The sequence below is a fragment of the Stenella coeruleoalba genome (genome assembly GCF_951394435.1).
Source record: "Stenella coeruleoalba genome assembly, chromosome: 1".
Classification (NCBI taxonomy): Eukaryota; Metazoa; Chordata; class Mammalia; order Artiodactyla; family Delphinidae; genus Stenella; species Stenella coeruleoalba.
Window position 1 is genome coordinate 53,466,584 of NC_137169.1, and position 14,454 is coordinate 53,481,037.

General features: G+C 36.2%; 1 protein-coding gene across 4 annotated transcripts in view; it reads left to right on the forward strand.

Annotated features, from left to right (window-relative positions):
• Window positions 1-14,454, forward strand: part of ATG4C (autophagy related 4C cysteine peptidase) — a 90,695-nt gene that overhangs the window by 45,902 nt on the left and 30,339 nt on the right. For all 4 annotated transcript variants that reach the window (XR_013828310.1, XR_013828311.1, XM_079921290.1 and 1 more), the window contains exons 4-6: window positions 6,993-7,226; window positions 9,356-9,686; window positions 11,534-11,604. Coding sequence is in view for 2 of the 4 variants with exons in the window: in XM_079921290.1 (XP_079777416.1) it covers window positions 6,993-7,226; window positions 9,356-9,686; window positions 11,534-11,604 (636 nt within the window). In the remaining 2 variants the exon portion in view is untranslated. The remainder of the gene's footprint in view (window positions 1-6,992; window positions 7,227-9,355; window positions 9,687-11,533; window positions 11,605-14,454) is intronic.

Below are 14,454 nucleotides of genomic sequence, written 5' to 3' on the forward strand. Positions count from 1 at the left end.
TGTTCTAGTTCTGTGAAAAATGCCATTGGCAGTTTGATAGGGATTGCACTGAATCTGTAGATTGCTTTGGGTAGTATAGGCTTTTTCACAATGTTGACTCTTCCAATCCCAGAACAAGGTATATCTCTCCATCTGTTTGTATCATCTTTAATTTCTTTCATCAGTGTCTTATAGTTTTCTGCATACAGGTCTTTTGTCTTCTTAGGTTTATTCCTAGGTATTTTATTCTTTTTGCTGCAATGGTAACTGGAAGTGTTTCCTTAATTTCTGTTTCAGATTTTTCATCATTACTGTATAGGAATGCGAGAGATTTCTGTGCATTAATTTTGTATCCTGCAATTTTACCAAATTCATTGATTAGCTCTAGTAGTTTTCTGATAGCATCTTTAGGGTTCTCTATGTATAGTATCATGTCATCTGCCAACAGTGACAGTTTTACTTCTTCTTTTCTGATTTGGATTCCATTTATTTCTTTTTCTTCTCTGATTGCCGTGCCTAAGACTTATAAAACTATGTTGAATAATAGCAGTGAGAATGGGCAACCCTGTCTTCTTCCTGATCTAAGAGGAAATGCTTTCAGTTTTTCACCATTGAGAACGATGTTGGCTGTGGGTTTGTCACGTATGGCCTTTATTATGTTGAGGTAGTTTCCCTCTATGCCCACTTTCTGGAGAGTTTTTATCATAAATGGGTGTTGAATTTTTTCAAAAGCTTTTTCTGTATCTATTGAGATGATCATATGGTTTTTATCCTTCAATTTGTTAATATGGTGTATCACATTGATTGATTTGCATATATTGAAGAATTCTTGCATTCCTGGGATAAACCCCACTTGATTATGGTGTATGATCCTTTTAATGTGCTGTTGGGTTCTGTTTGCTGGAATTTTGTTGAAGATTTTTGCATCTATATTCATCATTGATATTGGCCTGTAGTTTTCTTTTTTTGTGACATCTTTGTCTGGTTTTGGTATCAGGGTGATGGTGGCATTGTAGAATGAATTTGGGAGTGTTCCTCCCTCTGCTATATTTTAGAAGAGCTTGAGAGGGATAGGTGTTAGCTCTTCTTTAAGTGCTTGATAGATTTCACCTGTGAAGCCATCTGATCCTGGGCTTTTGTTTGTTGGAACATTTTTAATCACAGTTTCAATTTCAGTGCTTGTGATTGGTCTGTTTATATTTTCTATTTCTTCCTGGTTCAGTCTGGGAAGGTTGTGCTTTTCTAAGAATTTGTCCATTTCTTCCAGGTTGTCCATTTTATTGGCATGTAGTTGCTTGTAGTAATCTCTCCTGATCCTTTGTGTTTCTGCAGTGTCAATTGTTACTTCTCCTTTTTCATTTCTAATTGGATTGATTTGAGTCTTCTCACTTTTTTCTTGATGAGTCTGGCTAAAGGTTTATCAATTTTGTTTATCTTCTCAAAGAACCAGGTTTTAGTTTCATTGATCTTTGCTATTTTTTCCTTCATTTGTTTTCACTTATTTCTGATCTGATCTTTATGATTCCTTTCCTTCTGCTAACTTTGGGGTTTTTTTGTTCTTCTTTCTCTAATTGCTTTAGGTGTAAGGTTAGGTTGTTTATTTGAGATGTTTCTTGTTTCTTAAGGTAGAATTGTATTGCTATAAACTTCGCTCTTAGAACTGCTTTTGCTGTATCCCATAGGTTTTGGGTCGTCGTGTTTTCATTGTCATTTGTTTCTAGGTATTTTTTGATTTTCTCTTTGATTTCTTCAGTGATCTCTTGGTTATTTAGTAGTGTATTGTTTAGCCTCCATGTGTTTGTATATTTTACAGATTTTTTTCCTGTAATTGATATCTAGTCTCAGTGTTGTGGTCGGAAAAGATACTTGATATGATTTCAATTTTCTTAAATTTACCAAGGCTTGATTTGTGACTCAAGATATGATCTATGCTGGAGAATGTTCCATGAGCACTTGAGAAGAAAGTGTATTCTGTTGTTTTTGGATGGAATGTTCTATAAATATCAATTAAGTCCATCCTGTTTAATGTATCATTTAAAGCTGTGTTCCCTTATTTATTTTCATTTTGGATGATCTGTCCATTGGTGAAAGTGGGGTGTTAAAGTCCCCTACTGTGATTGTGTTACTGTCAATTTCCTCTTTTATGGCTCTTAACAGTTGCCTTATGTACTGAGGTGCTCCTATGTTGGGTGCATAAATATTTACAATTGTTATATCTTCTTCTTGGACTGATCCCTTGATCATTATGTAGTGTCCTTCTTTGTCTCTTGTAATAGTCTTTATTTTAAAGTCTATTTTGTCTGATATGAGAATTGCTACTCCAGCTTTCTTTTGATTTCCATTTGCATAGAATATCTTTTTATGTCTCCTTACTTTCAGTCTGCATGTGTCCCTGGGTCTGAAGTGGGTCTCTTGTAGACAGCATATATATTGGTCTTGTTTTTGTATCTGTTCAGTCAGTCTGTGTCTTTTGGTTGGAGCATTTAGTCCATTTACATTTAAGGTACATTTACATTTACGTTTATCGATATGTATATTCCTGTTACCATTTTCTTAATTGTTTTCAGTTTGTTTTTGTAAGTCTTTTCCTTCTTTTGTGTTTCCTGCCCAGAGAAGTTCCTTTAGCATTTGTTGTCAAGTTGGTTTGGTGGTGCTGAATTCTCTTAGCTTTTGCTTGTCTGTAAAGGTTGTAATTGTCCATCGAATCTGAATGAGATCTTTGCGGGGTAGAGTAATCTTGGTTGTAGGTTTTTCCCTTTCATCACTTTAAATATGTCCTTCCACTCCCTTCTGCTTGCAGAGTTTTTGGTGAAATATCAGCTGTTAACCATATGTGGATTCCCTTGTATGCTATTTGTTGCTTTTTCCTTGCTGCTTTTAATAGTTTTTCTTTGTATTTAGTTTTTGATAGTTTGATTAATACATGTCTTGCTGTGTTTTTCCTTGTATTTATCCTGTATGGGACTCTCTGTGCTTTCTGGACTTGGTTGCCTATTTCCATTCCCATGCTAGGGAAGTTTTCAACTATAATCTCTTCAAATATTTTCTCAGACCCTTTCTTTTTGTCTTCTTCTTCTGAGAGCCCTATAATTCAAGTGTTGGTGTATTTAATGTTGTCCCAAGAGTCTCTGAGACTGTCCTCAATTCTTTTCATTTGTTTTTCTTTATTCTGCTCTGTAGCAGTTATTTCCATTATTTTATCTTTCAGGTCACTTATCTGTTCTTCTGCCTCAGGTATTCTGCTATTGATTCCTTCTAGAGAATTTATAATTTCATTTACTGTGTTGTTCATCACTGTTTGTTTGCTCTTTAGGTCTTCTAGGTCCTTGTTAAACATTTCTTATATTTTCTCCATTCTATATCCAAGATTTTGGCTCATCTTTACTATCATTATTCTGAATTCTTTTTCAGTTAGACTGCCTGTTTCCTCTTCATTTGTTTGGTCTGGTGGGTTTTTACCTTGCTCCTTCATCTGCTGCATATTTCTGTCTTCTCATTTTGTTTAACTTACTGTGTTTGGGGTCTCCTCTTCACACGCTTTGGGTTCTTTGTTCCTTTTGTTTTTGGTGTCTGCCCCCAATGGGTGAGGTTGGTTCAGTGTGTTGTGTAAGCTTCCTGGTGGAGGGGACTGGTGCCTGGGTTCTGGTAGGTGGGCCTGGATCTTCTGGTGGGCAGGGCTGTGTCTGGTGGTGTGTTTTGGCATGTCTGTGAACTTAGTATGAGTTTAGGCAGCCCTTATGCTTATGCGTTTGGTTGTTTTTTTGTCTTACTAGTTGTTTGGCATGGGGTGTCCAGCACTGGAGTTTGCTGGCCATTGGGTAGATCTGGGTCTTAGCGTTGAGACGGAGAGCTCTCACCAGTTGATATTACGTGGGGCTGGGAGGTCTCTGGTGGTCCAGTGTTGTGGACTTGGCTCTCCCACCTTGGAGGCTCAGGCCTGACATCCGGCCGGAGCACCAAGACCCTGCCAGCCCCATGGCTTGGAAGAAAAGGAAGAAAAAAAAGGGGGGGGGGGGAAAGAAACCAGATAGAATCCCAAACCAAATGGTAAAAGCAAAACTAGACAAAATCACACAAAGTAACGCGCGCACACACACACACACACACACACACTCATAAAAAGAAATAATAGGGGCTTCCTTGGTGGCTCAGTGGTTGGAAGTCTGCCTGCTGATGCAGGGGACAAGGGTTCGAGCCCTGGTCTGGGAGGATCCCACATGCCGCCGAGCAGCTGGGCCCATGAGCCACAATTACCGAGCCTGCGCGTCTGGAGCCTGTGCTCTGCAACAAGAGAGTCTGTGATAGTGAGAGGCCCGTGCACCACGATGAAGAGTGGCCCCCACTTGCCGCAACTATAGAAAGCCCTTGCATAGAAACGAAGACCCAACACAGCTGTTAAAAAAAAAAAGAAAAAGAAAAAAAAATAATAATTAACAAAGAACAGTCAGAACCCTAGGACAAATGGTAAAAGCAAACCTAAACAGACAAAACCACACAATGAAACATAGGCACACACACTCACAAAAAGGGAAACAAGGGGGGAAAAATCAATAAATAAGAAATTTAAAAAAGAAGAGAGCAACTAAACCAATAAACGAATTAACCAATGATAACAAGCACTAAAAACTAAACTGAGAGAAACGTAAAAACCAGAAACAAATCAGACGCAGAAAGCAAACACCAAGTCTACAGTTGCTCCCAAAGTCCACTGCCTCAATTTTGAGAACATTCGTTATCTATTCAGGTATTTCACAGGTGCAGGGTTCTTCTGCTTGATTGTGGGGATTTAATCTGCTGCTCCTGAGGCTGCACAGAGAAATTTCCCTTTCTCTTCTTTGTTCGCACAGCTTCTGGGGTTCAGCTGTGGTTTTGTCCCCACCTCTGTGTGTATGTCACCCTCAAGCATCTGTTCCCTGCCCAGACAAGAGGGGGTTAAAGCAGTGACTGATAAGGGGTCTCTTGCTCACTCAGGCCAGGGAGAAAGAGGGTACAATAGTCATAATTGGAATGCGGGGCGAGCCTGCGGCGGCACAGGCTGGCATGACATTGCAACAGCCTGAGGCACACCGTGTGTTCTCCCTGGGAAGTTGTCCTTGGATCTTGGGACCCTGGCAGTGGCTGGCTGCACAGGCTCCCGGTGGGGGGGGGCATGGGTAGTGACCTGTGCTTGCACACAGGATTTTTGGTGGCAGCGGCGACAGCGTTAGCATTCCGTGCCCATCTCTGGGGTCCAAGCTGATAGCCGCAGCTTGCTCCCATCTCTGGAGCTCACTTAGGTGGTACTTTGCCTTCTGTGGGCACAGAGGAAAGGAGTCCTCTCTCCTCATGCACCCCGAAACAATGGTCTCTTGTCTCTTCAGCAGGTCCAGACTTTTTCCCGGACTCCCTCCCAGCTAGCTGTGGTGCACTGGCCCCCTTCAGGCTGTCTTCTCGCAGCCAACCCCAGTCCTCTCCCTGGGATCCAACCGAAGCCCGAGCCTCAGCTCCCAGCCTCCACCTGCCCCAGTGGTTGAGCAGACAAACCTCTCGGGCTGGTGACTGCTGGTCGGCAGTGATCCTCTGTGAGGGAATCTCTCCACTTTGACCTCTGCACCCCTGTTGCTGCGCTCTCCTCCGTGGCTCTGAAGCTTCCCCCAACGTCACCCGCCCCCCACCACCGTCTCCACCAGTGAAGGGGCTTCCTAGTGTGGGGAAACCTTTCCTCCTTCACAGCTCCCTCCCAGAGGGGCAGGTCCTGTCCCTATTCTTTTGTCTCTGTGTTTTCTTTTTTCTTTTGCCCTTCCCAGGTACGTGGGGATTTTCTTGCCTTTTGGGAAGTCTGAGGTCTTCTGCCAGCGTTCAATAGGTGTTCTGTAGGAGTTGTTCCACATGTAGATGTATTTTTGATGTATTTGTGGGGAGGAAGGTGATCTCCACATCTTACTCCTCCGCCATCTTGAACGTCTCCCTGGCATGTATTCTTTTAATTACCACTGACACTATATGCTACAACTTAGCTCCATTAAGCTGAATATTACGAAGTTTGGGTGATTGTAATTTTTTTCAGAATGAGCTTGAAAAGGGATAGGTGCAGGAAAGATGAGGAATAAAAGCATGATAAAACTGCTTTAACATCCTTTAGAAGGGCATTAGAAATTAAACTCCTTGGAATTGAGAGTTATGGGCAGATTTATCTCCCTATGCATCCACCCACCCAAACCAGCCTACATTTATTAGGATCTATTTGTGCTAGGCACTGTGCTTCATGCTGAGGTTGAAAAGATGACTAAGACTTTCTGTCTGGAAGAATCAAGAAATGTTAGTTCCTTTTGAGCACTAGTCTTTTGTAAATTATTGGGCAAATAGTGACCATAGTTTTCACATAGAAATTGCATAGGAGATAATCAATTTGGAAAAGTCTTTAAAAATGACATATGTGGGCCACAACAATTTAAAAAAGTATATACTTCAACATGAAAGGATACGAATATATTTAAGAATTTTATATTCTTACTGTTTAGCTTGTTAGTTTTGATTTTATAATTTGAGTATAAATATTCATGACAATAAATACAATGTGCACATTTTATTTGATTTTAAGAACTAGTTATGTGATTACATACATTTTTACATATTGACAAATCACGATATTTTATTTGCAAATCTCATTTTAGAGAGCACTAATATCTATATCCTGAGCCAAATGAGGCAATAAGAAAATATATTTTTATATTACGTCCTCATAAGAGAGTTGATTATATTCGGAACATAGGGTATTATTATTAACAACAGCAGTACTGATAATACCTTATATTAGTTAGCACCAGAGTATACAGAACATTTCAGCATTCATTCTCATTTGATTTTCATAACAGCCTGAATAGGCAGAATATGAGACTTATCTTCATTTTAATTGAAAAAAAAGAATTAGAAAGATTGTGCTGTGCTCCATATCGAGAGTAATGGGAATATAGTACCATTATTGACATTTCTTTGCATTTATTTAGAGTATAGTTTATATTTTTATTTTGTAGATGAAAATGAACTGTTACCTGTAAGCTCAGGATGTACAATAGAAGATCATGTGATTGCGGGAAGTGTAGAAGAATTTCGTAAAGACTTCATTTCAAGAATATGGCTTACCTACAGGGAAGAGTTTCCTCCAATAGAAGGCTCAGCTTTGACAACGGACTGTGGTTGGGGCTGTACACTAAGAACTGGCCAGATGCTGTTGGCTCAAGGACTCGTACTACACTTCCTTGGTAGAGGTAAATCAAATCTCTGGTTTTAGGGGGGTTTGTTATTGTTACTGTTTTTTAAATTTGAACTCTAGCTTGCAAACTGAATAAAATTCCCTGGTGTTAATTTCCTGAGTCCCCTATGTCTTCTAAAGTTGTAACTAATCTACCATGTAACATCTTTGTTGGACTGGGCCATTTCAAACATACAGGTTAAACATAAGTAGTATTATGTTTCAAACATACAGGTTAAACATAAGTATTATTCATGACTGCCACTATGAATTAATTAAGTTCAAATTTTAGTAGTCTTTGGATTTTTTGTTGCTGTTATCATTTAGTTCTTTTTGATTGAACTCTAGATTATCTCCAGTTCAGTAAATTCTGGGCAGGTCAACAGCAGTGACTTTGAGCAGAAAATTATTGAGCAGTTAATGTTTTTACATTATTTAAATCTTAAGAAATTTTACAGTTTTATGCTTTAAAATTATTTTTATCTTTATAAATGTGATTATAATCAGTTAAATTGATTAGGGCATTTTCTTAATAAGGTCATCATGCTTAGACTTTTAGACTCTCAGAAATGTCATTGATACTAACTTACATATATCTATGTTTTCCAATGTGCCACCTTTCTTACCAGTTCTGTTAGTTCATTTTTATATAATGTGTACATTTGTAGGAGGATTTTAGTTTACCATTTTAGGCTATCATATCTGGTTATTACTGTCGTTATATTTTTTTAAGTGTCAGACAATTTTCTGCAATGCATGGCAAATATTTAATAACCTTTCTGTAGGGATTATTGATGAGATCATTTGGAGAGAATGTTTATTCAAGAGCAGTGTGGATATTGCAAGGAAAAGGAATTTTTCAGCTTTTTCTGGGATGATTTATTTATAGTCTCATGCAATCATGGATAAGAATTGGAATACTTTTCACACTTCTGACTAGGTCTCTGAATCTGTGACTCATTTTGTTAGCTTGAAATTATATGAATGTTTGGGGACTGTTGTGTTATTGAAAACAGTGAGGTAGTGATATAATTGATTTGGGGGGGGATCTTTGATCTCTAATGACTTCATTTATTAACTTCATTTACTAGAGAATTGATGTTACTCCCTAAATAATAAAGTTATTTTGAAAGACTGTATGAGAAAAAAAGCACCTTGTAAAGAAATATTAAACTTCCAGGTCAAACTTCTATTTTAACGTATAACCAAAACAAAATCCACTTTCTGAAGTTAAACTCTCATAAATACTATGATTGTTAGTTGAATATGTTTATTGTGCCTTTGGGTAGTCAAGACTGGATGTCTGGTGAGCAGTACTGGTAATGGAATACAAAAGTCTTTATTCCACCTTAACACTGTCAAAAAAAAGAAAAGAAGGGGGCTTCCCTGGTGGCACAGTGGTTGAGAGTCTGCCTGCCGATGCAGGAGACATGGGTTCGTGCCCCGGTCCGGGAAGATCCCACATGCTGCGGAGCAGCTAGGCCCGTGAGTCGTGGCCGCTGAGCCTTCGCGTCCGGAGCCTGTGCTCTGCAACGGGAGAGGCCACAACAGTGAGAGGCCCACGTACCGCAAAAAAAAAAAAAAGAAAAGAAAGAAAAACATATTCCAGAATTGTCCATTTGTACCTAAGTTTACTATTTTTTCTCTTTCATTACGGTAATTTTTTCCTGATTATATGTAATATATCCCCATTCAAAAAATTTTAGAAACTACAGAAAAGTCCGGAGAATAATATTTCAACTCAAAAGTAAACATCATTGGTATATTGGCATGTTTCCTCTGCTTGTACGTTTATTATTTTTTTTACACAACTTTATTTAGATATAATCAACATACCATAATTTCACTCATTTAAAGTGAACAACAATTCAGTGGTTTTTAGTTTATTTACAGAGTTCTACAATTATCCCCATAATCTAATTTTAGGATTTTCATCTTCCCCCAAAGAAACCTCATACCCATTAGCAGTCATTCCCAATAGCAACCATTAATCTACTTTCTATCACTATAAATTTGCCTATTTCTGACTTTGCTATTTTAGTTTAGTAACCCATAGGACTTTAAATGCTACATGCTTATTTTAGTAGAATTGTTAACGTCTAACTATTTAAAAGATCTGAACACCTTGCTTTGGAACTGCTATAGCTTGGACCTGGCCTGATGCTTTGAACATTGAAAATTCAGACTCTGAATCATGGACTTCCAACACTGTAAAAAAATTTACTGCATCATTCGAAGCATCGCTTTCAGCGGAAAGAGAACTCAAAACCCCAACAATTTCTCTGAAGGAAACAATTGGGAGATATTCTGATGATCGTGAAATGCAAAATGAAATTTATCACAGGAAAATCATCTCTTGGTTTGGTGATTCCCCCTTGGCTCTCTTTGGTTTACATCAACTAATAGAATATGGAAAGAAGTCTGGGAAAAAAGCTGGAGATTGGTATGGACCAGCTGTGGTTGCTCACATTTTAAGGTAAAATTGTTTTAAAATCTTTCATCTTGTGACAGAGGTCCTCAGGCTCAGAGATAGTGATTTTTGCAGTGTATATATATTATTGGAACTTTTAAAGTCTAACTGTATGAGAATATTCATAAAGTAGCTTTCATTTACTGTTAGGGAAAAAACAAGACATATTGTGTCTCTAGTTACATTTATCTACTGACAAATTTTTCTTCTTTTGCTCATAGGTATAGATATCCAAGGTCTCTTTCTAACCAGGTTTTCATTAGACTACCTTATTGAAATGTTCTAAAAACTAACAACTCTTTCAACTTGGAACATGCATAATAACAATATAGTTTTTTTTTTTAATAGTGTAATCTGGGGGCTGTAATGTACTGATAGTGTAATGAAATGTCAAGAGCTAAAATTGATGTTTTCAGCATTTCTTTTCACACATCAAATTCTTGTGAATTGTAAATGTATGGGACTATTAATATTATAATTATATCATAGTAAAATAAAGTGTCTGTGACATTCAGAGTAGTTAGAAAAAAGTCGAAAGTCAGATTTCACTATACCTCAGCTTTTTATGTGCCAATTATTTGGATGCTACTTAAGTTTTTTAAAAAGTTGTCATATTTATTGTGTCCCACTATTATTATTAACTGAATCATTAATATTGTCATCCAAGTACAGCATGTTATAGTAAATTTAGTCTATTTAGAATAATATACAAAATCCAAATTAGTACAAATGTTTTTTTTGCTTATTAACAGGCTTTTATATTTTATAGGTCAGATGCTTATAGTTGAAAAAGTAGTTGCCTAATATTATTAAATGGATTGTTAATAATGTCAAGTCCAGCTTGGTATGACATACATAAAAACATAATCATAAAAGCATGGTTTCTACTCTTCAAGATGTTATGTTCTGTATCCCAGGGATCAGAACACTTTTTCTGTAAAAGGCCTAATGGTAAATAGTTTAGGCTTTGCAGGCTATATAAGGGCTCTATTGCTCATTTTGCTCTTTTTTTCTTTTTTTGTTTTACAGTCGTTGAAAACTGTAAAAACCATTCTTAGCTTGCAGGCTGTACAAAAACAGGCCACAGGTCATGCTTGGACTATGGGCCATAGTTTCCCCATCCCTCTTTTATATTAGCACGTACAAACATGCATAATAAGGCATGTTAAGTTAAAAAATTATAAAGATACAGTTAAATAAAAGTATTTTTCCATAATTTGTGTAATTTCCTTTTACATATATTGTTGTGATTTTTTTTCACTTCATGTGCACCATTGAGAATATTATACCCACTTGGAAATATTTTTCAATTTGCAGTTTTACTTATAGAATTCTAAGACTTGAAAGTGGGAAATTCATTTGTTCAGGTCATGTAGGTTTTTGAATGAAGGAAAAAAGTCATGCTATTGTTTAAAGAAAAGAAAAAATCTTTCATAACTGTACCAGAGGACAATCATACTTTGCTAGTCAGTAATGTAAGTTAATATGAAGTAAACCTTGAAGCATATTGTAATACCACTGGGTAGAAAGCATTTAATATAGCCAGGTGAGTTTGAGAGAAATTCTTTTTTGGGGGGCAGGGTGGGGTTCACACCTTTATACCCAAGAATTTTAAAATATGTTTTTTAAACTTACGTTTTAATGTTTTTTGAGTAATTTAGTGTAATATTCTACTTTGAAAAAATTGACTTGATTTTTGATACCATTCAGATGATAGTTTTGAAAGCAGACACTATAGGGTAAATAGGAAAGTCAAGAAAATGATGGCTTTCTTTTCCCTTAAATTAAATCGTTTGTTATTAACTGGAAATGTTAGTTAGGATTTTAAAGGATAATGCTTGTTATTTTCTTAGAAAAGCAGTTGAAGAAGCAAGACACCCAGATTTACAAGGAATAACTATTTATGTTGCGCAAGACTGTACAGGTGAGGAATGTATTATATAATTCTACTTTTTATCCATTTATTTGGTCAGACCTTTTTAAAAATTTAGGTATAATTGATATATAACATTATATTAGTTTCAGATGTATAACATAATGATTCAATATTTGTATATATTGTGAATGATCACCATAATTAGTCTAGTTAGCATCCGTCACCATACATAGTTAGAAAATTTTTTTTCTTGTGATGAGAACTTTCAGATATACAATACAGTATTATTAACTATAGTGCCCATCCCCATGCTGTACGTTATATCCTTATGACTTATTTATCTTATAGCTGGCAGTTTTCACGCCCTTCACCCATTGTGTCCCCCCATCCCACTTCTGCCAGTCATCAGTCTGTTCTGTGTATCTGTGAGCTTGGTGTTTTGTTTATTCATTTTGTTCTGCTTTTTAGAGTCCACATATAAGTGAGATCATACAGTATGTGTCTTTCTCTGTCTGACTTATTTCACTTAGCATAACGCCCTCAGGGTCTATCCATGTTGTCACAGATGGCAAGATTTCATTCTTTTTTATGGTTAAATAATATTCCACTGTATATACGTACCACATTTTCTTTATCCATTATCCATTGATGGGCACTTAGGTTGTTTCCATATTTTGGCTATTATAAATAATGCTGCAGTGATTAAAGGGGTGCATTTATCTTTTTGAGATAGTGGTTTCATTTTCTTCAGATAAATACCCAGAAGTTGAATTGCTGGATCACATTGTAGTTCTATTTTTAATTTTTTGAGGAACCACTGTACTGTTTTCCTTAGTGGTTGCACCAACTTACATTCTCAACAACAGTGCACAAGGGTTCCCTTTGCTCCATATCTTCAACAACATTTGTTGTTTCTTGTCTTTTTGATAGTAACCATTCTAACAGGTGTGAGATGATATCTCGTGGTTTGATTTGCATTTCTCTGATGATTAGTGATGTTGAGCACCTTTTCATGTACCTGTTGGCCATTTGTATGGCTTCTTTGGAAAAATGTCTCTTCAGATCTTCTGCCCATTTTTTTAATTGGATTATTTGTTTTTTTGATGTTGAATTATGTGAGATCTTTGTATAGTTTGGATATTAACCCCTTATCAGATATATGATTGCAAATATTTTCTTCTATTTGGTAAGTTACCTTTCTATTTTGTTGATGGTTTCCTTTGCTGTACAGAAGCTTTTTAGTTTGATGTATTCTCATTTGTTTATTTTTGCTTATGTTGCCTTGTGGTGTCAAATTGAAAAAATTATCACCAAGACCAATGTCAAGGAGCTTTCCGCCTGTTTTCTTCTAGGAGTTTGTGGTTTCAGTTCAGGTCTTGTGTTCAAATCTTTGATGATCGATTTTGATTTAATTATTGTGTATGGTATAAGATAGTGGTCCAATTTTATTCTTTTGCATGCGGCTGTCCAGTTTTCCCAATACCATTTATAATTAGATTTTTCATAAGTATTTAGCTTACAGCTTATCCCAATTATACTGTAAATGATGAAAGTAGAGACCATGTTTTACACATTTTTGTTCCTACATTGCACCCTGTATAGGCACTGATTAAATATTTCTTGATTGAATATATACTATGAATTATTAGTTGCAATATTAAAATAAGTTCTTAAGGAAATTTTCAATATTTAAAATGACTACTTAAAAAAGATAGGTGGGAAAATTTAACATAGGTATATACTTGGGGTGCATGTCTGCCATGTCTCATCTCATTGGGGATGTGTTTCAAGGAAGGAAAATTCTCTGTTTGATTTGTTTCTCACTAGTCCTTCAGTAAATCATCTGATCATGATGCAGCTATTGTCCAGAATGTTGCTTTGTTTTATTGTTATGGGTATTCTGTTTAATGACCAGTATCTATAGTAATTTTGAAACTCTATTGGGGATAAAATAGTGACCTTAATTTCCTAATAAAATAAAAGTGCCTTCAAAGTAAACCACCTCATGTTGTTTATTTTTTACTGAAATACTGTTAAGAGGATAAAATATGTTAATGTTTGGGGAAAGTTAAATATACTTCAGTTATGTTTAATATAAGGGTATTTACAAAATGCTTGAGATTACCCTGGTGACTGACTAGTGTTTATAGTGTGGATATAATCGTTACCAAATACACGTGCATTTTGTTCGGCCTTTTGTTAAGGTTAATTGGATTTTTAAGAAAGACTGATAAGCCATGATTATAGCCATATGAACATGAAAGTTTTAAGTTTTCAGATGAGTGTGTGAATTTTGCAGGTACTGTATTTGTTTATCAGGTAGGAAATCTTACAAGTAAAATGTACTGTGTTAAGAGTTCTAATTAAGCCAGAGGATGTGCTTAAACAAGTAATCATTAAATAATTTATGAATTTGCCTTTTGTGCTTTTATTGATATCAATCAGCCTTGGTCTTATGCGTTACGTATTGTTAGTTAATTAAAGAACACAAAGCTACTCAATATCTAAGTGGTTTGTGTAATTTGAAGTAGATCTTAAAATTTTGAACACTGACGTTTAAAATTCTAAAGGGAGAGTTTATATTACTGTAGTGCATTTTGATAGATTGTGAGGTTAGGAACTAGGTGAAGCCAGAGTCTATTAATAATTCCCCTCCACACATCTTCATTAGTGTTTTTAAAAACAAACACCATCTTCATTAGTGTTTTTAAAAGCTTCACTTTCTATTCATTTTCTCTTCCTCTCATTCTGTATTCTCTTCCTTTGTGATTGCATATTTTTCCATGCCTTTAAGTAGTTAAGACTGTGCTCTATATATTAGGACTTCTAAAACTGCATTTCTAGTGCTACTTGTGTTAATATGAGGTAACTCGTATTTTCTGCTGTCCTTCAAATACT